General features: G+C 50.2%; 10 protein-coding genes across 10 annotated transcripts; 4 read left to right on the top strand and 6 right to left on the bottom strand.

The window, feature by feature from the left end:
- Positions 1–249: 249 nt before the first annotated feature.
- N7489_009617 (F1F0 ATP synthase subunit gamma) lies at positions 250–1499 on the bottom strand. Its single transcript, XM_056715367.1, has 4 exons — positions 1416–1499; positions 701–1275; positions 476–644; positions 250–420 (listed from the first exon to the last, which is right to left on the bottom strand). The coding sequence occupies exons 1-4, from the start codon at positions 1469–1471 to the stop codon at positions 327–329; spliced, it is 894 nt and encodes a 297-aa protein (XP_056562989.1). The 5' UTR covers positions 1472–1499; the 3' UTR covers positions 250–326.
- Positions 1500–2043: 544 nt separating this feature from the next.
- Positions 2044–5117, top strand: N7489_009616 (DNA topoisomerase 1; the record flags this gene model as incomplete). Its single annotated transcript, XM_056715366.1, has 7 exons — positions 2044–2098; positions 2322–2468; positions 2516–2547; positions 2634–4118; positions 4169–4411; positions 4478–4927; positions 4983–5117. 7 exons carry the CDS (start codon positions 2044–2046, stop codon positions 5115–5117), a joined length of 2547 nt encoding a protein of 848 aa, XP_056562988.1.
- Positions 5118–6361: 1244 nt separating this feature from the next.
- N7489_009615 (NAD-dependent epimerase/dehydratase family protein) lies at positions 6362–7614 on the bottom strand (the record flags this gene model as incomplete). The annotated part of the gene is made up of 3 exons (XM_056715365.1): positions 6362–7278; positions 7349–7510; positions 7581–7614. 3 exons carry the CDS (start codon positions 7612–7614, stop codon positions 6362–6364), a joined length of 1113 nt encoding a protein of 370 aa, XP_056562987.1.
- A 2517-nt stretch (positions 7615–10131) lies between these two features.
- On the bottom strand, positions 10132–11809 carry N7489_009614 (uncharacterized protein; the record flags this gene model as incomplete). Its single annotated transcript, XM_056715364.1, has 3 exons — positions 10132–11257; positions 11310–11595; positions 11650–11809. 3 exons carry the CDS (start codon positions 11807–11809, stop codon positions 10132–10134), a joined length of 1572 nt encoding a protein of 523 aa, XP_056562986.1.
- A 780-nt stretch (positions 11810–12589) lies between these two features.
- Positions 12590–13975, top strand: N7489_009613 (M24 family metallopeptidase; the record flags this gene model as incomplete). The annotated part of the gene is made up of 1 exon (XM_056715363.1): positions 12590–13975. One exon carries the CDS (start codon positions 12590–12592, stop codon positions 13973–13975), a length of 1386 nt encoding a protein of 461 aa, XP_056562985.1.
- Positions 13976–14254: 279 nt separating this feature from the next.
- On the bottom strand, positions 14255–15439 carry N7489_009612 (uncharacterized protein; the record flags this gene model as incomplete). The annotated part of the gene is made up of 1 exon (XM_056715362.1): positions 14255–15439. The coding sequence occupies one exon, from the start codon at positions 15437–15439 to the stop codon at positions 14255–14257; it is 1185 nt and encodes a 394-aa protein (XP_056562984.1).
- Positions 15440–16254: 815 nt separating this feature from the next.
- Positions 16255–18111, top strand: N7489_009611 (fungal specific transcription factor domain-containing protein; the record flags this gene model as incomplete). Its single annotated transcript, XM_056715361.1, has 2 exons — positions 16255–17214; positions 17266–18111. The coding sequence occupies 2 exons, from the start codon at positions 16255–16257 to the stop codon at positions 18109–18111; spliced, it is 1806 nt and encodes a 601-aa protein (XP_056562983.1).
- Positions 18112–18337: 226 nt separating this feature from the next.
- Positions 18338–20029, bottom strand: N7489_009610 (NAD-dependent succinate-semialdehyde dehydrogenase; the record flags this gene model as incomplete). The annotated part of the gene is made up of 5 exons (XM_056715360.1): positions 18338–18483; positions 18544–18763; positions 18811–19787; positions 19861–19948; positions 20006–20029. 5 exons carry the CDS (start codon positions 20027–20029, stop codon positions 18338–18340), a joined length of 1455 nt encoding a protein of 484 aa, XP_056562982.1.
- Positions 20030–20602: 573 nt separating this feature from the next.
- Positions 20603–22736, top strand: N7489_009609 (amine oxidase; the record flags this gene model as incomplete). Its single annotated transcript, XM_056715359.1, has 3 exons — positions 20603–20656; positions 20730–21161; positions 21213–22736. The coding sequence occupies 3 exons, from the start codon at positions 20603–20605 to the stop codon at positions 22734–22736; spliced, it is 2010 nt and encodes a 669-aa protein (XP_056562981.1).
- A 437-nt stretch (positions 22737–23173) lies between these two features.
- On the bottom strand, positions 23174–24544 carry N7489_009608 (uncharacterized protein; the record flags this gene model as incomplete). The annotated part of the gene is made up of 4 exons (XM_056715358.1): positions 23174–24017; positions 24069–24196; positions 24274–24374; positions 24442–24544. The coding sequence occupies 4 exons, from the start codon at positions 24542–24544 to the stop codon at positions 23174–23176; spliced, it is 1176 nt and encodes a 391-aa protein (XP_056562980.1).
- Positions 24545–24556: the final 12 nt, after the last annotated feature.

Below are 24556 nucleotides of genomic sequence, written 5' to 3'. Positions count from 1 at the left end.
GATTACATCGTATCTCATAATCGACAGCATAGGTACTAGCACATACATAGTCACCAGGGTTAGGGCTATACACGAGGGCACCGTACATTAACAATGGCCATTGGATAGACTGTAAATCAGATATTACCAGGATCTCATTGAATAGCAGAACTCATCCGACTATATTGTTCATATTGTTGAATGACCTAGGCTAGGGCTATACACAAGGGCAAAATCTGTACATATGAAATGGAAATGGATTGACTCTGGTTTTACACAAGCTGAAGGTCGATCTAAATATGAACAAGTCTACACTAAAGGAGACTTGGTCCCGTAAAAGAAAGCTTCTACATATCCTCACTGGCAGTGGCACCGGTGATAATCTCAACCAGCTCGCCGGTAATGGTGGCCTGGCGCTGACGGTTGTACAAGATCTGGAACCTGGAGGCCTGTTAGAAACGAACCGTTGAAAAAAAACATTGGACGTAAGACATACTTGTTGATCATCTCACCAGCGTTCTTGGAGGCGTTCTCCATGGCGTTGCGACGAGCCGAGATCTCGCAGGCGTGGCCCTCAGCCATAGCCCAGTAGAGGTTGTTGGCAAGAGCGTACTCGCGGAGGCTGGTCAGGACCTCGTCGTCAACCTCGTAAGAGGAGATGTTGGCTACATGGGACATTAGCTAAGTCTCAGTGAATTGCTTGAGCGTAATAAAGTCTCACCGGACTGGGTGATAGCCTCCTCGGAGTAGGCCTCGATAGTGACGGGCTCGTAGGACTGAGCGTTGACGAAAGAGTTGTAGATGATGCGAACGCTGGCGTAATCCTCGGGCAGGAGAGCGATCTGGTCGGCAATGGCCTGGGCGTCGGCGAAGGTGGGGATGTCCTTGCAGACATTGGCGAAGCTCAAGACGATGTGCTCGGGAGCGAGACGGGACAGTGTAGCCTTGGCCTTCTCACCGAGAATAGCAACATCGGCGTTGGGGGTATCGGCCAAAATACGGCGGGTGGCCTTGCTCAGACCGGAGTGGATACCACCGCAAAGACCCTTGTCGGAGCTGGCAACAACCAGAAGAACCTTCTTGTCCTCCAGAGGCTTGGTCTCGGCCTGCTCGAAAACGGTGTTGGAGGTCTTACCATAGACGCGAGATTCGTCCATGGCCTTCTGGGCACGAGTAAGACGAGTGGACGCAACAATCTTCATGGTGTTGGTGATCTTCTCGATGTTCTTGATGGACTTGAGACGACCCTCAATCTCACGCAGAGTTGCGAAGGTGGCGGCATTGGCGGGGGCAGAGCTTGATTTCGCAGTCAGCAATTGTCGTTCTCGACTCCTCTAACATCCAGCATATCTTCCAGTTTCAATGGTGTCGAGGGGGTTGCGTCGGAGTACGTCGGGTGGAAGGACTTTGGCACGAGGTATCGGATGAAGACTTACCGAGCGACGGCGGCACCACCAGCCCGCAGGGCCGGGCGGACGGCACGGGAGAACATTGTGCGAGAGATTTAAAGAGGAAAAATGATCGAGCAGATGGTGACTGCGGAGAGGAGGGGAGTGACGAAGGTTAGACGGGGATGCCTCGCTGGTCGGGAAGGAAGTTGAGAACCAGGGAGGTTCTGTCTCCGTGCTGCCGCTAAACCAGAAAGGGAAAGCATCTACGGTGCGCCATTCCGACTTCCACCGCAGTGACGCCTCAGGCATTAATATTTACATAACATCACTTAACGCCTCAGGCACCAATTTTGTAGTCCCTCAGGGCCTCTTTTCCCATTGCATTCCTCCATTCCAAGTCCCCCAACCTTTTCCTCTGTTTCCTCTCATCTTTTCTCACCTATCTTCTCTATTCCTCCGATTGACCCGCAACATCCCCCGTTTGCATGTATCATTGATGCAGCAGATCTTATAACCATATTCTTACTCTTCATTGGTCAGAATTTCCCTACTTTCCTTCTACCAGGCGGCTGGATTTGCCCGACTCGGCGCACGAGGACGCCTCCCCGTACCAAAACACCGAGCTCTCTCATTTTACCCTCGTCTCCCTATTGCTAGTCCAAGGCTTACCACCATGAGCTCCTCGGAGGACGATGCACCGCTCATGCGCGCCAATGGACGTGTTAAAGGTGCGTTCCTCGGGTGATTCGGCTGTGATTACGCACCTATACAATTTGTCGCGGACCTTCGCTCTACTTGCACTTCATCCTCTCACTCCATATCTCTACCCTCTACACAATTGTACTTTTCTTGTAGATCAGTTCTAGATGCTGCATCTCGCACTTTGACGTCACTTTCTTCACACTTTCAACATAACTCGAGCGGCATCCTAACATCTTTTTGCACTTCTAGTTTCCCCAAAGTCCCCCGAGGTCGTCAAAATGGCGGACTCCAGCCCTGCCACAAATGGCCATGTTGATCCTGGAATATCCATCCGATTCGGTCCTGTGGAAGACAAGGATGTGAAGATGGAAGATGGAGAAGATGCGCTTGGTGCTGGTAAGCGCAAGTCTCGGACCAGTGTGGGCGAAAAAAGTCCTACGCAGAAGCAGAAAGCAGTGAAGAAGATGAGCCTTTGGTAGGCCTACCCCCGGGATAACTCCTGTTATTCCCAGTGCGACTATACTGTGTTGCTTTCGGGTGAAGCGTCTGACCATTCGACAGAGCAAACGCCGACGTACATCTGTGAAGCATGAAGACCCCGAGACCGATGACGATGTCCCCTTGGCACGCAACGGACGCAAACTTCCCAAGCCCGCCGAAACATCCATCGGGGATGAGTCTGATTCCGACGTCCCCATTGAACGGAAGCTTGCCGTGCAAAAGAAGAAAATTGAACAAACAGCGGAGGCTAAACCTTCGCGCAAACCTGCTGCACCAAAGAAAGAGGCTAAGCCTGCGGCGGCCAAGAAACAGACAAACGGCGTCAAGAAAGAGCCCGCCGCCAGCAAAGCGGCCCCCAAGAAGGGCAAAGCGAAGGTGAAGGAAGAAAGCCAGGATGCCGAAGAAAAGGAAGAAGAGGAGGAGGAGGAGTACCGCTGGTGGGAAGACCAAAGCAAGGGCGATGGAACCATCAAGTGGACAACTCTGGAACACAATGGTGTGGTGTTCCCCCCCGAATATGAACTGCTGCCCCAGAATGTCAAGATGAAATATGATGGTATTCCGGTCACTCTTGCACCTGAAGCCGAAGAGGTTGCTAGCTTCTTCGGCACGATGCTAAACTCAACCCACAACGTGGAAAACCCTGTGTTCCAGAAGAACTTCTTCAGCGACTTCAAAGATGTCATCAAGAAGAGCGGCGGCGCGAAGGATTCCAAGGGCAACAAGGTAGACATCAAGGAGTTTGCCAAATGCGACTTCAAGCCTATCTTCGAATTCTACGATGCCCAGCGCGAGGAAAAGAGACATTTGCCACCAGCAGAGAAGAAGGCTGCTAAGGCTTTGAAGGATGAGCAAGAAGCTCCCTACCAGTACTGCATCTGGGATGGTCGCAAGCAGAAGGTGGGCAACTTCCGTGTGGAACCGCCTTCTCTGTTCCGGGGCCGCGGTGAGCACCCGAAGACCGGGCGTGTCAAGACACGTGTGCAACCTGAGCAAATCACTATCAATATCGGCAAAGACGCAAAGGTCCCACCGCCACCTCCTGGGCACAAGTGGAAGGAGGTGAAACATGATCAGGAAGGCACCTGGCTTGCGATGTGGCAGGAAAACATCAATGGCAACTACAAGTACGTCATGTTAGCTGCCAATTCCGATGTGAAGGGGCAAAGCGATTTCAAGAAATTCGAGAAAGCCCGTGAACTCAAGAAGCACATCGAGAAAATCCGTAAGGATTATCAGAAGAACCTCAAACATGATATGATGGTGGAACGGCAGAAGGCCACGGCAGTCTATCTTATTGATCAGTTTGCTCTGCGTGCTGGAAACGAGAAAGGTGAAGACGAGGCCGAAACCGTCGGTTGCTGTTCTCTGAAGTATGAGAATGTTACCCTCAAGCCTCCCAACACTGTTGTCTTCGATTTCTTGGGTAAGGATAGTATTCGTTTCTACGATGAAGTCCAGGTCGATCTGCAGGTTTTCAAGAACCTGAAGATCTTCAAAAAGGCACCCAAGAAGAATGGCGATGAAATTTTCGACCGCCTTACGGTATGTTCTCCGCTTTTCGTGCAGTCTTGGATGTTACTGACAAGTAAAAGACGTCTGCCCTCAATAAGCATCTTGCCAACTACATGCCAGGTCTAACCGCCAAGGTTTTCCGTACGTACAATGCCTCTTATACCATGGGTTGTGTTCTCAACGAGATGAATGCTTCTGGCGGTACCATCGCCGAAAAGGTGAAAGCATACAATGATGCCAACCGTAAGGTTGCCATTTTGTGTAACCACAAGCGTACTGTCACTGCTGGCCATGCCAATGCAATGGAAAAGATGGGTGAACGGGTGAGTCTTCTATATTTTCGCCTTCATGGCGAGAGGCACAGAGCTAACGTATGTTTGACTGCGCAGATCAAGGGCCTTCGATACCAGAAGTGGCGACTAAAGCAGCAAATGCTTGACTTGGACCCAACTCTGAAGAAGAAGAAGGGTGCGGCGTTCTTCGAAATCGATGAGGATCTCGACAAAGAATGGATCGAAGAACACCAAGCCTTTTTGATTGAAGAGCAGAGAAACAAGATCAACAAGAAGTTTGAGAAGGACAACGAAAAGCGCGTTGCTGATGGCGAGAAGGAAATGAAGGTTTCCGAGCTCGAGGAGCGCCTACAGGCTGTGAAGGAGTTGGAGAAGAAGTTCAAGAAGGAGAACAAAACCGGCAAGGTCGAGGCCGAGGCTCGAGGCGCAACGGTGGAAAAGCTTGAGAATTCCATCAACAAGATCGACCAGCGGGTCGAAACAATGTCTGTCCAGGCCCAGGACAAGGAAGACAACAAAGAGGTTGCCCTAGGTACCTCGAAGATTGTGAGTTTTTCCTGGTCTGATTCTTACAATATCACCAGCTAATCATTCCCATTAGAACTACATTGATCCTCGCCTCACTGTCGTCTTCAGCAAGAAATATGACGTCCCCATCGAAAAATTCTTCTCTAAGGCGCTCCGTGAGAAGTTCGAATGGGCCATCAAGTCTGTTGATGAGGATTGGGAATTCTAATCTACCACCGTCGCCTTGATTACTCGGTTGCGATCTCCGGTTTTTGCGCACATTACTTTCTTCGTACAATATTTTCGGTTCCACTCAGTCTGCCTTGGCAGGACGGCGTGCGTTTCTTTTGCTTAACGATTCTTTCAAATTTAGCTATTGATCTATTCGGAACTCTGGTTGCACTCGCGTGTTTGAGAGAGAACTGCGACTGCCAGTGGCATTTTCATGGTTCTCATTACAGAAGGGCTTGGCTCAAATTGCGAGCCTGCATTAGTGGCGGCCGTGGGTACGATAAGATCGGTATACGCCAGTATACACGAGGGAAAAGAAAAGAAAAACCAAAAAAAAAAAAGCATCACAAAAGACCCCTTAACTTGGTTGGCTGAATGGCTTGCTCAAATACACACATGCATGGCAGTCGGAACCTTGCACAGTTCCTGTTCCGCTGCTCTTTGTCATTTCGGTCATAGGGTTAGAAGTCTCGAATAATTGTTTTCAATCGTTCCTATTCAAATTTGGCACAAGTCAATCAAATTCTGCCTCCCGTAGTGGCATGTAGGCCTATGTATACGAATGTACTTAGACTTCGCTATAAGACCTGGGTTGTGGATATTTCCTCTGCGGAACCTGCGCAACATACCTGCAGGGTCTATGCATGATGCATGACGAAAACGGAATTAGCGCTGTATTGCTAGCACAAAAGTACATTGTGGGTTGTATGATCAGTTATGTTTAATAGATACAAACCAAAAGTACGTAAGAGAACGTTGGATTGAGATGGAAATATAATATCAAATAAATGGGGGAAGGGCTCAATATGCTGCCAATGCAGGGCCATGCAAAAGGTAAGAACGAGGGAAGAAACCAGAATAGAAACATATATGCAGGAAACAATAAGAGAAGACCCCCCATATAACAGCAATTATCAATTACAGTACAAGGTCGATTCACACATAGCGATGCTAGACAGGTCTGTCTGGATAAATAGCTTCAGAGGTAGTCGGAGAGAGAAAAAGTGGACAGAAGAGCGTATGGAGATGCATATCATGAGAGGGTCGTGTCGTAGGGGATTCAATGCATCCTTTTTCAGACACAATGCGATGAGATGATCGATTTTCCTCATCGGGTAGGGGAGACCGTTAATGAATCATGGGGGATAGAAAGAGTAAAATAACCGACGGGACGGGATATCTTTAAAAGAAAAAGAGAAAAAGACGAAAGATGAAAGATCCGAAAACCAGTGGAATCCTCTCTCATGGCCACCAGCCCATGCGCTTGTAACTGTCCACGATTTCGCGGATACTGTCAGCCCCAAAGTTCGGGTACGATGGCTTCCAGCCAGTCTCATTCTCGAACTTCGACCCGTCAATGGACATATCCTGGTCCCGGACAATGTCACGTTCCAGGAACGGACTGATCGGTCCAGGCCGGGTGATATTGGCTCTCTCGACGAGCTCAGCCCAAGTCTGCAGACCGACCTCATTCATATCATCAAGGACATCGTCGAGGTTCAGCTTGGCGAGCTGCGAAGCAAGCGACCCAATGAACGAGACCTTGAGACCGAACACCTCTGTCAAGGCATTGGCGACATGTTCCTGTTTCGTATCGTTGTGATCGACAACATTGAAGGTAACAACTCCTTCCTTGGGGTCGATGAAGCCCTTCGCGGCGCGCCACTTGGCAGCCTCGAACAGCGCGCTGGCAGCATCCTTGACGTGCAGGGTGTTAATTTTCAAGTCCTTTGTGTGCAGGAATTCCAAGTCCTGCTTGAGATCGACATGGACGGCGGACAGACAAATGCCCGTGGCGAAGTAGCCCGGGTCGTAGGCGCCGTAGACGTGGGGTAGGCGTAGCGCGCAGTATTGCAGGTTTGGGACCTTAAGCAATTCCTCCGCAGCCTTGAGCTTCCACGCGGCTAGCTTGTGCCACGGGGCGAGCTTGTCGGTCTCCTTGCGTGGCGTTGAGCCGCCCTTGTAGACGTGCGCGGTCGAGGTTTCGATAAAGGCGGGGATGCCGCGTCGGGCAATTTCCTTGCCGAGTGCGACGGAGAGGGCGTAGCTGCGCACTTCATAGACATCGTCTGGTTGGGAGTGACGTGATTCGCCGCCGCAGTTGATCACATAGTCGAATTGTTCGCCATTGGCTCGGTCGAAGATGCGCGGGAAATGTTCTGTGGGGGAGCCGGGGAAGGTAAGAATTTGTTTTGGGGGAGGAAGGGGGGAATTGGCCGGGCCACTCACGCTCACGGCTGGCGTCTGCCTGGACGAACTTGTCCTTGGAGCATGCCTCTTCAAATTCTGGGGCCAACCAGGCCAATTGTGGCAGGACTTTGTCTACCAAACGGACTTCCGAGGCTAGGTTGTTCTCGTGGATGTATAGTGCGAGGTGTCGACCGATGAAGCCTGAAGACGGGGAATGTCAGTCGGAAAGGAATCCTATTCAGACAAAGAAAGACATACCGAGGCCACCGACAATCAGGACGGCGGGTTTTTTTGGCGTCAGCCATTTTTGATGTGAAAGAAAAAAGAGGTCTCCCCGCAGGTTCAGGAGAATGAAAGGGGGAGGGGGAGGCGAAGGACGGGAGAAAGGAGGGGGCCGGACTAAATGGGCAAAGGGGAACAACTAAAACGAAACAGAAACTCAGAAAAGAATCCGAAGAATATTATTAGATGGAACAAAAGAAAAAGTCAAAAAACCCCCAAAAATTAATATTCGGGATTCGCATCTCCCCTGCCAAGCCGGTTAATCCACGACGTTGACTATAGCGAGTGGGTTACAGTGGAAACAGCATCTACCTGTGACGTCGGAGGGGGAGATAGTGGGTGTTAGTGAGATTAGTGCAAGGTCGACTTCCAGTCATTTCCTTGTATGGAAGTCCATTGTTACCATGTTGGACCATGTGATACTACCTAGGTAACTGCCTCTGTATGATGTACTCCGTAGTCCTAAGGTACAATATAAAGTGCCCAGGTAAATTTTGGTCCCATGGTACTGGGTTTCCGATCACCCGAACCATAGATGCGATGCTAAGCCTCTCCCATGCTTAATTGGACTATCCTTTCGGAATGATTTCGATTGTGTGATTTTCCATACAATATAAAATGGCTGGGGATCTTTGGCTTAAATTAATAACTAGGACATTGGGAGTTGATTCAGTACACATACAGATTACTACAGATATTACATGGAGTCATTAGAAGCAATTTCGGGATATTACTCCCATTTAAAATTGCAGTCGTACATACCTATATACAGAGTACTGTTCTTCAAAATGGGGTATTCTGAGGTTCAGGTTGAAAAGACCCGAGAACGGGCCTTCAGGCACTTCACCCAATCCAGAAGGATGGAGAAGGATGGGACAAGGGCGGGGCACTTGTTGGTGGACCGAGGGCGATCTTGCGGGCACGGCACACAATCGAACGGCGAGGAAACCGTCAGAAGACGATGAGCGGCCTTTCAGTGGAGTTTCCTCTAAGGGCCGGCAGACGAACATGTGGAACAAAAGGCAGCTTTTAAAATTGGCAGATAAATGATGGCAGATGTTTTTAAGAAATTGATCTTGAAACACTGTGACACAGTCCCTGGTTATATCGGGCACTTTTAAGAGTCCCTATACTGATGGGTATATATCTTCTCCTGGTCTGTACGAGCCGGGTGGCCGGTAAGCCAAATTGTGACATAACAAGATACCTTTGGCTGCTATGGTTAAAGACCCGTTGTAAATTTTGATACAAGCAGCTCCCCAATTTTTAGAAGGATGTCTGGCTGCGGCTATTCAAAAGCCATGCAGCCTCTTTCATGGTCAGCGACTTATCAAGGTTGCCGTCATGACCAGGCCAACTTCGATTGAGACCCAATGTTTAAAACGAAGGGTGCACGATTGCGTTGACAGGCATCAGAGATAAAGTAATGGTATTTAATCTCGTTGTGTAGCTTCAAGCCGGACTTTACTCTCCCATATTCCACTTTTCACTCATGGGCTCTGGAAAAGTGGCCGTTGATGGACCATGGGTGGATTAAACGACGATTGCCTTCCCAGAAATGCAGGTTAAATCTATTCTACTATGCTTTATAACTGTGAAGTATGTGGACAGCGTACTCTTCGTTCATTATTAGTCGCATAGCTTAGGGGGCTGGCTAGACTGGCTGAACAATGAACAGACAATAGGGACAGACACGAGAGGGAATATACACTGGGTCACGGAGGGCTACCTCTGTAAAAAGAATGAAAAATTGGCGCAAAGAGCACGAGTATCAGCGCCTGGGGGTAGTGGAGAACTCAGGAAGGTATAGTCTATATCTGTACAGTTCGTAGCAAAAGCACCTTAGGTACCCGAAGGTGGCCTGTCAGTAGCCCGTATGTACGGAACATGTTTCGCGCGATTTACAGAGCTCAACTGGACTGCATCCAGACCCAATCCGATTCCCTGTTTACTGGACAATAGGAGACATGTAAGACGATGGTAAAACTGGGGCGAGTGAAGAGTTTTGACCAGAAGAGAAGAAACACATCGACGGTTTAAAAAGGGCTTACTATGGGAGCGTTGAGAAATTTTTATGTCAGACGCTTTGGGCCTCCGATATAAAATCGAAGTATATCTACACAATACTCATGTAGAAGGTCTGGGGACAAAGGCAAAATCTCGGGATTCACCCCCTATTTTAAGGTTATAGTTCGGCATTTTTCTTAACTACGGAGTACTAGTGACTGAACTACGGAGCCAATTCCACATTCAAACCTCCTTCAATCTTGGAACGGTGGGGTCAGAGAGTGGAGCCGATCTTTGTGTGCCCTTTCATCCATGGTGAAATCAATTACATATCTACCTAGGTAATGGAAGCGGGTCTCTGAATGACATTCCAAGGGCTGTATATCTGCGGCTATCTACAACATGTATTTAAGGATGCCTGCTACCTATGTGTGTAGGTATTATATTTCCAATAGATGAACCCCTCATGTCAATGATGGGACTATGATTACATCTTCCGCTCTTTGACCCGACCAAGGTGTCTCAATATGTCACTAATGTATATTTTCCAAGCCATCCCAAATATTAATCTCATCAGAAGTAATCCACAACGGATCAGATCGCCCCTTCAATAGCTTATGACCGGCGTAGGTGACCATAAATGCAGGAATGCCGATGTAAGCCGTGAAAAAGCTCGATGCCGAAAGCTGTCCCGGGAAGAAGACATTAAAGCCATTTATAAGTGTTAGAAGAAGAAAGAAGAATAAAGCAAACCATGCACCATATGGCTGGGTCCAGCTGCGGTAGGGAAGCTCGGGTTTGCCCTGGGTATTGTAGGCCGATCGGAAGCGTAGGTACACGATGCAGCAGCACACCCAAGAGATAAAAGCAGAGGTGTTGGTGATATTGACGAACCAGGTGAAGACGGTGGAGCTGCTGCTAGCGCAGTTGAGGTAGGCCAGAACACCGAAGGAGCTGCATGCTAGAACTGCAGCGTAGGGCACTCCTCTATTGGTACAGCGAAGGAAGATCTTGGGTGCTTGGCCAGAAATTGCCAGAGCGTAAAGAGCTCGCGAGCTCATATATAGATATGCGTTGCCAGCGGACCAGGCAGTGGTGAGGATTGCGGCGTTAACAACACTTCCCAGGCCGTGGATCCCAGCATGCTTGATCCCAACAACAAAAGCGGAGGCCTTTGCATTGCTGCCACTGCTGACGAGGTCTTCGTCGTTGGAAGGACAAATGACGCCAATTGCCAGGACCGTGCCAAGGTAAAACACAATTAGACGAATAACGAAGCGGTTGGCGGCTTTTCCGAGGTCCTTTCGAGGATTCTGCATCTCTCCGCTTGTGGCAATAAGTAGCTCTGGGCTGAATGTAAAAGGGAACGCGCTTAGGACAAGGGTCCGAACAAATGCCACGAGCCTGCCACCTGCTCCGTCGGCCAGCCAAGTGTTTATAGGACCGGGGTCCTTCCAGTAGTGGAAGCCCAAGATGCCGGACTGTTTAGGCCCTCCTCCCCAGAACAGCACAATTGAGAGGACCAACAGCCCAATAATTGTGAAGACCTTGATGGTCGAAAACCAGAACTCTGACTCGCCGTAGTATTCCACAGGTAGCAAATTCAGGCCGACTATGAGGACCATAAAGACGGTGATCCAGACTGCTACATTGACCGGGCTGCAGGGGACTGTTATTTCTGGATGATAACGCGAAGTGTCGGATCTCTTACCTATCCCAGTAGTCGATGACCAAGGCACCTGCCGTGATTTCGTACGGAACCAGGATGCCCAAAGAATAGACATAGAGCCATCCCATCGCAAAGCCCAGACTTTTAGAGACGTACCGAGTGCCGTAGTACGATAGTGAAGCACCACCGACTGGAAGATAGGCTACCATCTCGACAATTGCCGTCACAATGATATAAACCAAAAAGATCAGAACAATGAAAGCAGTGAGCAGGAAGGCTGGTCCACCCAAAGCCAACGTCGCCCCAGTGCCAACAAAAAGGCCCGTTCCTAGAGGAATGTGTATTAGAAATTGGTTGGTATCCTGCTTCGTGGAGAACGCACCAACACAGCCTCCGAGGGCTATCATCTGTGAATGGCGCGGCTTCAACGCACGCTTCATTGTACCATGCTCAGACATGTCAATGGGAACGATATCAGCGCTCACAGTACTGGCAATGTCGGTTCCATGCTGATCCTTCTTCTCATCGTCTTCTATTGCCATGATGGATAAAAAGGCAGGACCTAAAGAGGTTAAGTGAGTATGCAAAGTGGTAAGTAATGATAGATGCGTTGGAACAGATTGCAAGCCAAGCTGGAGGGTGTACTTTTGTATAAACGCTGAACGCATTCAAACGACGAACGTTAGCCATGCACTATCTGAGGACACTGAATCCGAAGATAAGGCCAAGCCCTATTTGGAACGCTCGTTCTTGCTATATTCAGCTTATCGCGATGAACCCACATGTAACCTTGGAACCACTTAACCTTCCATGTTTCCGTGGAACCTTAATTCAAAGATACCCCGCAAGAACTCCACGAGTTGCGCGGATAATTCACAACATACACAATCTGGGTACGCTTAATCCGATATAGCTATCTACCTAGATAGGTAGTTTCTTAAAAGACAACGTTTTACGCGTTATTATGTGACCCACATAAGGACGTATGGGCGTACCATACCAAATGGCCCTTGCAGCGTGGCGCCTCTTACCCCAGTCTCTGAATTAGTCTATTCCTGATGCGGTTAGTGTATTGCTCGTTGGTTCTTGCCGCATTCGCCAGTTTCCTAAGACGAGGCAAGACTCCGGATTTGCTCCGAGATAGACTTGTCTGGCGACTTAAGCAAGAGAAAATGATATACTTTGGTAGTAGTATACAAAATACATAAGAGCCACCTCCAGTATGAGTTTGAAAATAAAGAGAGCGATAAAAGGTCGAATATTCCCTCCGCCCTCTGCTATCAATCCATCCTTCTGGCATTTGCCTTGCAAAGAAACTCAAAATGGCCATCTTGAAGAAGCCCCAACCGTTCAAAAAGGCACTTCATTTCTCCGAAAAAGAGTCTGAGGAGCGACAGCAACGCGCTCTCAAACTCATGAAGCAAGAGGAACTCGATGGCTTCCTGATTACGAAACAAGAAACTCTTTACTACCTCACTGGATATGACACTTTCGGATACGTCTTCTTCCAAGCCATGTACTTCCACAAGGATGGCTCGAAGAAGTTGATAACGCGTATGCCAGATCTTCGACAGGCTCTCTACACCTCTGTCTTGACATACAACGATATCATGATACGATCGGATGATGCCGACAGCAACCCGGTGTCTTTGGTGCCACTTGTTCTGAAAGAATTCGGCATCAACTCGCCATCTAAACGCATCGGCTATGAGCCCAACTCTGCAACTTTGACTCTCGAGGTTGGAAAATTGCTTGAGGAGTCTGTGGCTGGTTTGTGCACCTTGGTCAACCATAGCAACTTGTTCACCCGCGAACTACGGATTGTCAAATCCCCAGCTGAACTACGCAAGATTCGCAAGGCAGCCTACCTCGCTGATTTCGCACTTATCAGAACGTTGAAACTGGCTAAGCCTGGAGCATACGAGGGGGACCTATGGCGGGAAATCGTCGGGACAGTTTACGAAGGTGGTGGCGATGATCCCGCAAATGAAAACATTCTCGTCTCGGGGAACAAGGCTGTCCTGACTCGCTATTCGGCCGGGAAATCAACTATCGAACGCCAACTCACCTTGGAACATGCTGGGGTCTACAAGCACTACCACGCCTGCCTCATGCGAACCGTCCATATCGGTGGTGTTACTGCACTAGCCCGACGAATGTTTGAAGTCAATATCCTGCAGATGGAAGCCGCGATGGCTGCATTGAAGCCCGGCTGCGCAATTGAGGAAGTATTTGAAGCGTACGCGAGAGTGGCAGATGAGAACGGATTCAAAGACCAACGATTTAATGCCTGTGGCTACAGTTTAGGCGCTACTTTTGCCCCTACCTGGATGGACTTCCCCATGTTTGTCCGAGGCCAGAAGGTAATTGCACAGCCAGGAATGGTGTTTTTCATCCATATTATCCTTATGGACAAGGCCACCGATACGGCCAGCTCCATTGGTCAAACTGTCGAAGTTACGCAGGACGGGTGCGTCTCGCTCTCCAAGTTGCCGTTCCATATTACTCGGAAACAGACCATCGCTGCTTGGAAGAAGGTGAAGAAGGAGGACTATGGATTCACGGCAGAGGAAGAGGATAAGGGCGAGAACCTTCGGGATGTGGAACTCTCTGATGGCGATGTCGACGCTGAGGACTATGATGTTGAGTATGACTTTTCCGAATATCAGCCTTCAGCTCCCCCTGGGGACCCGACTCAGCTTGTCTAGATTCGATGGGTGTTCTGGATATGTACCTACTCGAAGAAGAGACACAGAGGAAAGCAGCTTAAGATTACAGAAGTTCTTTGAAGCAAGCTCCATTTTCATCTAACTATGCAGGCAGTATGGTATTGTTGGCCCCAAATTTGCTCCTAGGATCACCGGTAGGATCGCTGGTGTGTTAGTACATAAAGAGTGCCTCTCTGCTTCGAGAACCATGTCTATTAGCTACGCGGGTAGCAGTATACTCGAAGAAACTAAAATAGACATGCAACTGCTATAAGACCCTCAACCCTGACAATAGCTCGCCGCGATTGCTATAAATGAGTCTGCAAGTTGGCGAATAGATTCAACCTCAACCGATTCCTCCTTCGAATGCAATCCACAGCCCTTCGGCCCCCAGATCACGCCCGGAATCCCTGCTTCAGAAAGCAACGCCATGTCGGTCCAATAAGTCTCGCTCTTAATCGGCGGTGCCATGCCCGTTGATTTTACAGCGTGTTCAACGACAAGATTGACAAAGGGATGATCAGACGCAATCGAGTAAGGGGGCCGGTAAGATGTCGTGCGAAGCTCAAAGGTAAAATCAGGAACCGTTGATGCGAGCTTTTGTAGAATGGGTCGCAGCTCATTTTCCACAGATGTCGCGGTCTCGCCTGCAACGGTGCGCCGCTCGATAGAGATTGTGCATTTGGCAGAGTAGGAGTTGATTTCGGCGCCGCCTCTGATAATGCCTACATGGACGTTTGGGGCGTCTATTTCGACTCCGGTAGGAGAACGTTGCGGAAGACTCTGAGAGTAGCGATCCAGTTCGACGAGGAAGTATCCGGCCTTGCAGATGGCATCAACACCGAGGTCTGGACGAGAGCCATGGGCGGCAATACCGTGGATGTCAACCTCTAGGAGAACGTATCCTTTATGGGCGTTAATGATGGCGAAGTCAGTTGGCTCTGCAACAATAGCAGCATCTGCCCGCCAACCGGCCGCCAGCACTTGTTCTGTACCGATACTATCGCATTCTTCATCCGCCACGGCCGCGAGGATCACATCACCTCGGAGATTCAATTTGGCAGCACTGGCAGTTGCAATCATTGCTGCTGCCATGCCACTTTTCATGTCGGCTGATCCGCGTCCGTAGAGCCTGCCGTTGGCTATATGGCCGCTTAACGGGTCCCCGTCATAACCTTGGAGCGTGACGGTATCGGTGTGTCCGTTGAACATAAGAGACTTTCCATCTCCCGATCCTCGGACGACACCAATGACTGATGGACGCCCTGGGGTCTCTTCAATCCAGTGGCATTCGATATTGCGGTGTTGGAGCCATGCGCATATATACTGCGCAACGGTCGTCTCGCCGGCTGTATTTGAACCGGACCCGGGGGTCGAGGAGTCGATCTGCACCATGGTCTGAGTTAGGGACACGACGTCGTCAATGGTAACGTCGTGCTTGGTAGTATACCGAAGACCGTCCATGGTGAGAATAACGTGTTGATCTTTGGCGGGTAGGTGTGTGCATAGATTATACCTGGAAATATACAAGCGGCGGAGCTTGATCTTATACCTCCATGTCGGCCTAGAAAAAGATATCCGATCAGCCTTTTTTTTAGTTTTAGTTTTTTAAGGGAGGCACTTCCCGGCCAAAGCTGCCCAAGCTGATGTTGACGTGGACGACTGAACTAAAAGTGGAAGGAGCTAACGAGGGAGGATAAAAGGGAAACATCCCATTCAAATTCGAGGCGTCTATCAAAAATATTTCAGACAAGAGGCTTCATTTGCTCAACGTCAATGCCTTCTCTCTTATCTATCTACCTAGGTAATTCTGCCCGTATTCCCTTCCAATCATATCCGAGCCAATCCCCGCACTTCAAGATAGTGAAAATGCCTCCGAAACGGCATCTCAATGCTTGCCTCCTACCATATAACCATGGCAAAACTCGTCTGGGACTTGGATGGGCGGCAAAGGACCAAACCTGTCAAGTCAATATCTTACACAGGGTAACTCCAAATTTGCCGCATTCTCTATTTGAGCTAACGCGGCGACGTGCAGTTGCTGGACTTGCCGAAAACGCCGGATTAAATGCGATGAAAGGCCCATTGGATGCAAGACATGTGAGCAGGCAAAGCTGACCTGCGCGGGGTACGACGTACGACTGGTTTGGAACGCGGGCCCTAACACCAGCAGGCGGCGCATTCGGTCAGGTCCGTATGGAAATCTTCGAGTAGCATACCCATGCGCAGGAGAAGCAGATACTGATGGCAGAGGCTTAGACAGAGGTTCCTGTGCCCCGATGACGGATAGTGAAGTGACCCGAGCTCTCACCACAGTCGAAAAATCGGCAACGTGTCCTGCCGTAACGACAACTGTTGGCCCTTTTTCGGTTTTTCAAACTCAATCTGCGTCTACCAGAGATATCGATCATCCATCCAGCCCGAATCCAGGCGATACTGCGATGGGTGGCTCGGAAGAGACTAACCAGCCCACTACCAACAGTCCCATTATCCCTATGGTGGATTCGCCATATCAAACCACATCTGAATTGCCTCAATTTCCGGAATCAACTGTAGACACGACGGTACCGCCTAGCGACGTATGTGTTGGCGGAGATCAGGCAGAAACACCGATTGGAACCCTCGCCACGGAGTCCCCGGATGATGCTCCTGTCGTGAATACAAGGACTAGCACTACTACAAGCTTATCTAACCTGCCGGATTATTTATGCCCTACCAGCCATGAAATTGCAACGACTCCCCGGGGCGTTGATGTCACCGTCTCGCAAAGTCCGGGCTGGATGGAGCGAAACGATCATTCACCCCGGGAAAGCGCGCCTGGGGACCTGGGGGTTATACTCTTTGAAAATGATATGGCATTAGCTATTATGGAGGATACAACAGCAGCGATGTTGATGCACCACTATATGCAACATGTGGTACATCTCATGCAACCGGTGTCTCACCCAAGGAATCCCTGGAAGACTGTATATCTTCCCCTTGCGCTCCACGGCTCATCCCAACTAGACCTCCCAAAATCTTGGAACCAGCTTCACTCAGCAAGTGTTGCAGTTTTCCACGGTGTTTTATCTATTGCCGCTGTCAATTTGCAGAGCATGGAAGCTGATCAAGAATCCCTCGAACGACTAGCCTGCCATCATAAGCAGCGTGCCCTCGTTGCACTTCAGAGTACGCTTGCGACAAAGTCAACTCCTTACAAAGGTATCATGGCCGCAATACTGTCTCTGGTATCCGCAGATGTGAGTTGACCTCGGAGTATAGTGTCACACCCTGAACTAATGTTCGTCCAGATAATGGACGGCGGCATGTCCGACCACTGGATCCACTTAGAGGCAGGGATCAAACTACAGGCCTCGAGACACTACGCCATGTTAGTTAGTCACGAAACCTGTCTCCTGAATAATATCTGCAAGATGCTGCACTTATTCGGCCAGACGACGCTTCCCCATCGGACACCCAAACCGTGGCCGGGCTATGACTACGTCCCCCGGGGCGCGGACTTCTACTCCCTAGAGCCTAGCATTGAGTTTCTCTACGGGATCACAATATCGATCGCTGGGGCAATCTTTAGGATCTATCGCCTCTCGCAGTATGTCGCGTACTACAGATCCCAGGGACAGGAGTACCCGGAGACTCTCCTCGAGGCCTGCGAGACACTTGCAGACGACCTAGGATCGTACACCATAACCTCCGAATTATTCTCAACTATCGACTCTTCCGAAGCAGAGGCATATATGGTGGATATCGCGCGAGCCCAGGCGAAAGCCTTCCACAACGCCGCCCTGATCTACTACTACCGCTCCATCCAAGAATGTGCTAGGAGCTGCCTTCACCAAGAACAACAAGCGGTCCTCGCCGCGATGAATGAAGCCGAAGACTTGAAGGTTTCTTTCGGTAAACACACCTCGTTTCCGGCGCCTATCACGTGGCCGGCATTCGTGGCGTCGTGTGAGGCTGTTGGGGAAGAGCGCCGCAGCTGGGACAAATGGTGGAGGCGGCTGGAAGTGTACGGTATGAGAAATTATCATCGGCAGTATGCGACCGTGCGTAGTATCTGGGGGAAGCTAGGTGAAGATGAGACAAGGGACTGGAGAGAGGTTCTGGACACTGTGGGCTTAAGGATTCTTCCTGTTTGAATGCACAACCTTACATATGTGCAATGACAGATCCATATACAAATTATATGACCAAAGGGGGAAATGCTTGGCAGAACGTCCAAACTGGAAGGTACCAACGAGCCCAAAAGGGAAATAGCGGGGAAAGAACGTCCCAAAGGGCTGTTGTTGTTATCTCTGGAAATATACACAGCGGAGTGAGGAGATCAATTGCATAATATCAACTCTGCTATCTGCTATCTGCTATCTACAGCTTCGATGCGATCGCCCCAACCGTCAACGTTCCCGTTTTGGCGATCAGATATTCCTCGATCGCGACTTCCTTGCCAGCTTCCTTACCATAACCAGACGCTTTGATACCCCCAAAGGGAGACTCTGCTGCCGACGAATTACCTTGAGCAGCTCCGTCAGTATCAAAAATTGCGAAAATCACGATTCTGATGCATAACGTACCAGTGTTCATGCCGATCATGCCCGCCTCGAGACTTTCCAACAATCGCCACGTGCGACTGACATCCTTGGTAAAAAAGTACGAAGCCAGTCCCATGTTTGTGTCATTGGCCAAGCGGACAGCCTCCTCCTCGGTCTCAAATTGATAGAGTCCAAGCAGTGGTCCGAATACCTCCTCCTGCGTAGTCAACATATCGGACGACATGCCAGAGATGATTGTCGGCTGGAAGAAGTTTCCCCCAGATGTTCCAGTGGACGACCACCTAGCACGATCTTCCCACCCTTCGCAACAGCATCCGCAATATGGCGCTCCAGCTTCACAAGTCCAGACTTAGTCGTCAGCGCGCCTATCGTAGTCTCAGGATCCGCGCCATGCCCCACACGAAGCCGTCTCGTTGCATCAACGAGCATGCTTAAGAACCGGTCGTACACACCACTCTGCACGTATACCCGATTTGCATGCGTGCACGCCTGCCCGGCAGTCCGCCACTTCAGCACCATTAACGCCGCCAAGGCCTGGTCCAAATCACCATCATCAAAGACGATAAATGGACAATTTCCTCCAAGCTCCAGCGTAACCTTCTTCAACCCCTCACTGCAATGCCGCGCAATAAGTTGCCCAACCGTTGTACTTCCCGTAAACGTCACCTTGCGGACAAGTTGATGTTTGCATAGTGCCTCACTCACACTAGGGGTATGAGCACTATCAGTCGATAAGACATTCATCACACCCGGCGGTAACCCCGCCTGCAGCGCCAAATCCGCCAAAGCTAGTACACTCAGCGGCGTCTCAGGCGACGGCTTAATGACAATAGTACAGCCCGCAGCCAACGCCGCTGCTGCCTTCCGGATGATCATCGCCACGGGGAAGTTCCATGGCACAAGCGCGACACAGACACCGATCGGCTGCTTGATTACGAGGTTTCTTCTATCTGAGATAGAAGGCTGCGCAATTGATCCTCGGATACGCTCCGCTTCGCCTGCGAACCACCATGCGAATCCCAGGGCGTACTCGACTTCGCCGAGGGCCTCCGCCATAGGCTTACCGGTTTCATATACAACAAGCGTTGCGATGTCGTTTTTGGATCGGGTGATCAGGCTGTGCCAGTTCAGCAGCATCTTTGCGCGTTCGCGCGGGTTTGTGGCTCGGTAGGTGAGGAATGAGCGCTGTGCGGATTTGATGTAGGCGTCTACGTCGGCGACGGTGTTGGTTGGGCAGGAGGCGAAAACCTTGCCCGTGCCAGGGTCTGTATAGTAACCCTTGATTAGAAGGGGGCTGTTCTCTAGGATAGGATCAAGATGGCGCAGATTGGTTTATACCTTCGACGTCGAACCTTTGACCAGATTTAGATTGCACCCAGTTACCATCTAGCAGGGAGGCCTTGTGGAGTAGGGACGGCGTGTCTAGCTACATTGGAAAAAGAGGATTTCAGCAAGGTAGTCGGGATGAATGAGAGGTACTGACCGTGAAAGGTAGGGCTCTAGACATGTTGGGCGTAAAAGGTAGAGATTAAAGCCCTCGACCTGAAAGACAAGTATAGTTTGGATGATAGTAATATCGAGAATATTGATAATTATGCTATTGAGTCAATAACCATGCACTGAATAGGACTCTTTTAAAGGCGTCCTGTCTAGTTCCCCTTCGTGCCGCACTCATTTATATAACACTTTCAGGTCTAAGTAGGTACTAGTTACATAGATGTAAGAGGCAAGGTGAGTCCGAGGAAGAACAATTGAATCTTCAGGCGGAGCTCCGATGGCAACGGAGAACCGGATCGCTGGTTCCTTCCTTTAGAGATTGACATGATCTTGGGAGGACGAGTGTCTCCAAAAGGCGAAAAAGGGCCAACGTTTAGGGAATCCATCGACCGGCTGTCCCTACCCTTAGCGGATGTAGCCCGCTAGTCCACCGCTTATTCTTAACCTTAGCGATCAGTCCCCCTCCAGAGCAAAGAGGTCTTGGCTTGGAGAATCAGTGCCTATTTAAAAGAAATATTAATTCTCACCTTGGTTGAATTTGTCCTCTCATAGTCTAACTGTTGGCGACTGTCTATTCTTCACAATGACCACCACCATGCACCCTTTCGACCCCCTCTCTCCAGCCGAGATCTCCGAGGTGAGAACATTCACCGTCCTACAGCCCTACAGCCTAGCCCATTCTTATAGGCTAACCGAAGAGATGATCCTAGGTTACGGCCATTGTTCGCACTCATTTTCCCGGACAATTGCCAGTATTCCGATTCATTACTCTCAAGGAGCCCGCAAAGCTGGAAATGCTGCCATTCCTAGAGAATGAGCACCGCGGCCTCCCAAACATCACACGACCAGCGCGCACCTCTCGTGTCCAGGTGGTCATGCGTAGCGATAAGGGCGAAAACCAGTTGATTGAGCTTCTAGTGGACCTGGATAGCAAGCAAGTGATCAAAAACGAGCATCTCGTGGGAAGACACTCCTACATCGATGCCGACTATATGCGCCTGGTCGAATCCGCTTGTCTGGCGGATCCGAAAGTACAGGACGAAATTAAGAAGCTCAAACTGCCCGCCAACTCGACGGTAATTGTCGAGCCATGGGCCTATGGTACAGATGGCATGAATGACATGTCGGAAAGAATTTCGATGGTAAGTAGAAACCGCATCGTTTATCCTGATTTGAGGTAACGGAAGTTGTAGTGCTGGTTCTACCTGCGGCTTCTAGATAACCCTGATGCCAACTACTATGCATACCCCCTGGACCTGTGCGCAGAGGTGTCAGAGGAACTAAAAGTCACCAAAATCTATTATCTGCCATCCTCCCAAGAGGAGCGAATTAGTGACCAGGCCCGGCCTTTTGATATCAACCGAATCCATTCCACGGTGGATAGCGAGTATCACCCCAGTTTGCGGCCACCACCGCGCAACACCACCAAGCCCTACCAGGTCGTGCAGCCAGAAGGTCCTTCGTTTAGCACGCAAGGGAACCGGATTTCTTGGGAGAAATGGACTATGCGTGTGGGATTCAATTACCGGGAAGGACTCACGCTACATGATATCCGCTACGATGGCCGGAGCCTCTTTTACCGTCTCTCCCTTGCTGAAATGTTCGTGCCCTATGGCGACCCACGCGCTCCCTATCCTCGAAAGGCAGCCTTCGACTTGGGAAGCGATGGCGCAGGTGTTAATGCCAACAACCTGCGTCTAGGATGTGACTGTCTCGGGCTGATAAAGTACTTCGATGCGTGGCATAATACCTCTTCCGGAGAACCCCTCAAACTCCCTAACGTGGTCTGCTGCCACGAACAGGACGACGGCATCCTCTGGAAACATACCAACTTCCGCACGCAGAACGCAGTAGTTGCTCGCGCGCGCATCCTAGTGCTGCAGACTATCATCACTGTCAGCAACTACGAATACATCTTCGCCTTCCAATTCAGTCAAGACGCGTCTATCCACTACGAGGTCCGCGCGACGGGCATCCTATCCACGTGCCCTATCAATATCGGCGATAACGTCCCCTACGGCACTATCGTCGCCCCTGGCGTCTTAGCCCCCTACCACCAACACCTCTTCTGTCTCCGGATGGATCCCTGGGTCGATGGAAACGTCCAAAACACCCTGCAAGTCGAAGAGTCGCACGCCATGCCTATCAGCGATACCAATCCCTTCGGCGTGGGATACACCACCAGCTCGAATAACATAACCGAGGAAACCGGGCTCGACCTCGACATTTCCAAAAACCGCACCTTCAAAATCATCAACGAGCACTCAATCAACCCTATCACAGGAACACCGGTGGGCTTTAAACTCCTTCCGTCATACAGCCAAATGCTCCTCGCACACCCGGACTCCTACCACGCCCATAGATCCGAGTACGCCGCGCACGCTATCTGGGTTACCCGGTATGACGATGAAGAGATGTTCCCTGCTGGCCGGCACACGATGCAGTCGACCGGTGGGGAGGGAATTCATTCGGCGATTACGCGGCGCAAGAACGATGGTAGTAAGACATCTGTCCGTAATGAGGATATTGTCCTCTGGCATACGTTTGGGTCGACTCATAATCCGCGCATCGAGGATTGGCCGGTTATGCCGATGGATCGGATGGTTGTTGGTATCAAGCCGGTGAACTTCTTCACTGGGAATCCCGGGCTGGATGTTCCCCCTCGACGCAGGAGAGAAATCGGAGTGTGTTGGTTAATGGGGATTCGGATTCTCTGAAGTCATCATCGGATACTTGCTGTCGGTTGTGAGATTACCCTAGAGGATATGGATATGGTCCAGAGATCTGGAAGATTAGAATGTTCGCAAAAGAAAAGGTTGGCGTCAACCTATTGGATTTAGAAGTACACGGAGAATATTAGTGTGGTAGAATAGCTGGTACAACGCTCCTGGAGCATGCTAGGAGGCAATAATATACCTATATTTCAAGGTCATTTTGAACTTTCTCTTACATGTAGTGATCGAACTACAGAGCCATTCAAACCTTCAATCTTGGAACAGTGGAGTGGGAGAGTGGAGCCGATATTGTGTACCTACAGACATAAATAAATATGAGAAAGATCATTGAACACGGAGGAGTTGCATTGGTCAAGTCCAATACATTTCGTAATAGCCAAAGGAAGGTATATTCACAGTGCTCCAACAACCAGATAAAATCATGATGCGCCTAGACACTTCAGCGAGCTTCTGAGTTCCTTAATAGCAGTATCGACATCATCGAAAGTCAAAGCGGAGACCGCCCAACGGGCATGCTTCTGCGCCATCTGCACAGTATTATCGTCTAGACCATGTGATGGTTGGGGAGGGACATAAGGAGATGGCGCAACCGGCACATTAGCAGCTGGGGTCGGAACAAATGCCGGGGCAGTCGGAGGCGGGATAGGAGCGCTAGCACCTGGGGTATCGTAGAAAGAAGCCGGGTCTGGCGTAGAGACGGACGGACTCTCGGATGGCGGAGGGAAGGACTGGAAAGCAGTCGGGGTATCTGGAAGCTTAGGTACTGAGGACGAAGCGCCAATAGCCGCTGGAGTTGATGGGAGATTTAAGCCGCCTGTGTTGGATTCATCGACATCCATCGATTGCGGAGGAGCACCGGGTGCGTTGCGAGGAACAGAAGGGATCTCGGGTGGGGGACGAGGTGTTGACGATGTACGTGATGGATGGAGCGATTCGTCGACAGTCGATTTCCGAGCAAGCTCCCTTGCAAAACGGTCGGACTCGTCTGGGACCTCTTCGATAGAGGCTTGTCTTGGCTTGGAGGCCTGCTCTGCTACCGACTCATCAAATGCCTGAACGTCGGGGTCGTCGACAGGTTCTTCTTCCTGCTTAGGTGCAGGATTTGTCGCGTTGGGGTCTTCGCCGGCTTTGAAAGCCTTGACAATCCGGACTGCGTGGAATTTGGCGAATTTGATCCGCCCCGCCAGTTCTGGGTCTAGGGGCCCCCAGATCGAACAAAGTTCAAGGAATGTAGCTGCTGCCTGGAAAGTATCTGCCGTTTGCCTTTGGGGAGATTAGACACTTGTAGCTCAAAGCACCACGCGGAAGGCTCACTTTGTGACTTTGTTGGCATCCATAGCGGCCTCGGCACGGCTGAAGACCTCCAATCCGAATTGCTCGACATAGGCGCTCGCTGCAACAGTGTCTGTCACTGTGTCATTGTCTGGGTTCTCTAATTTGAACTATTTCAGGACAATATCGTCAGCTGCTATATCTCGAGCATGGGAGGAAGGGAACGAAGGTGGCGAGCCCAACCCACCTGCTCCAGCTTGTCCACGAGGTTTGTCGTGTAGAGCTTGATCTCGTCATCGGTATTGTGCAAACCCCTTTCAATAATCTGGTTTACAATATGGAAATTGCCTACATGATTTCAGTTCAAATCAGCTCAAATGTTCAGTTGCGCTGAGCGCGGGGTCTTGCGACTCACACCAGTAGGCAACCACAGGTTTAGCCTTCTCGATCTGAGTGGCTCTGATTGCAAATCGCCCGATGTCTGCGGATCGGAGTCCAGCTGGTATGTTACTCGCCATGGTTCAGAATGT

This window comes from Penicillium chrysogenum (genome assembly GCF_028827035.1).
Source record: "Penicillium chrysogenum strain IBT 35668 chromosome Unknown utg000005l_segment0_segment0, whole genome shotgun sequence".
NCBI classification, from domain to species: domain Eukaryota; kingdom Fungi; phylum Ascomycota; class Eurotiomycetes; order Eurotiales; family Aspergillaceae; genus Penicillium; species Penicillium chrysogenum.
The sequence above is the reverse complement of the archived record's forward strand: the minus strand, read 5'-3'. Positions and strand labels throughout refer to the sequence as shown.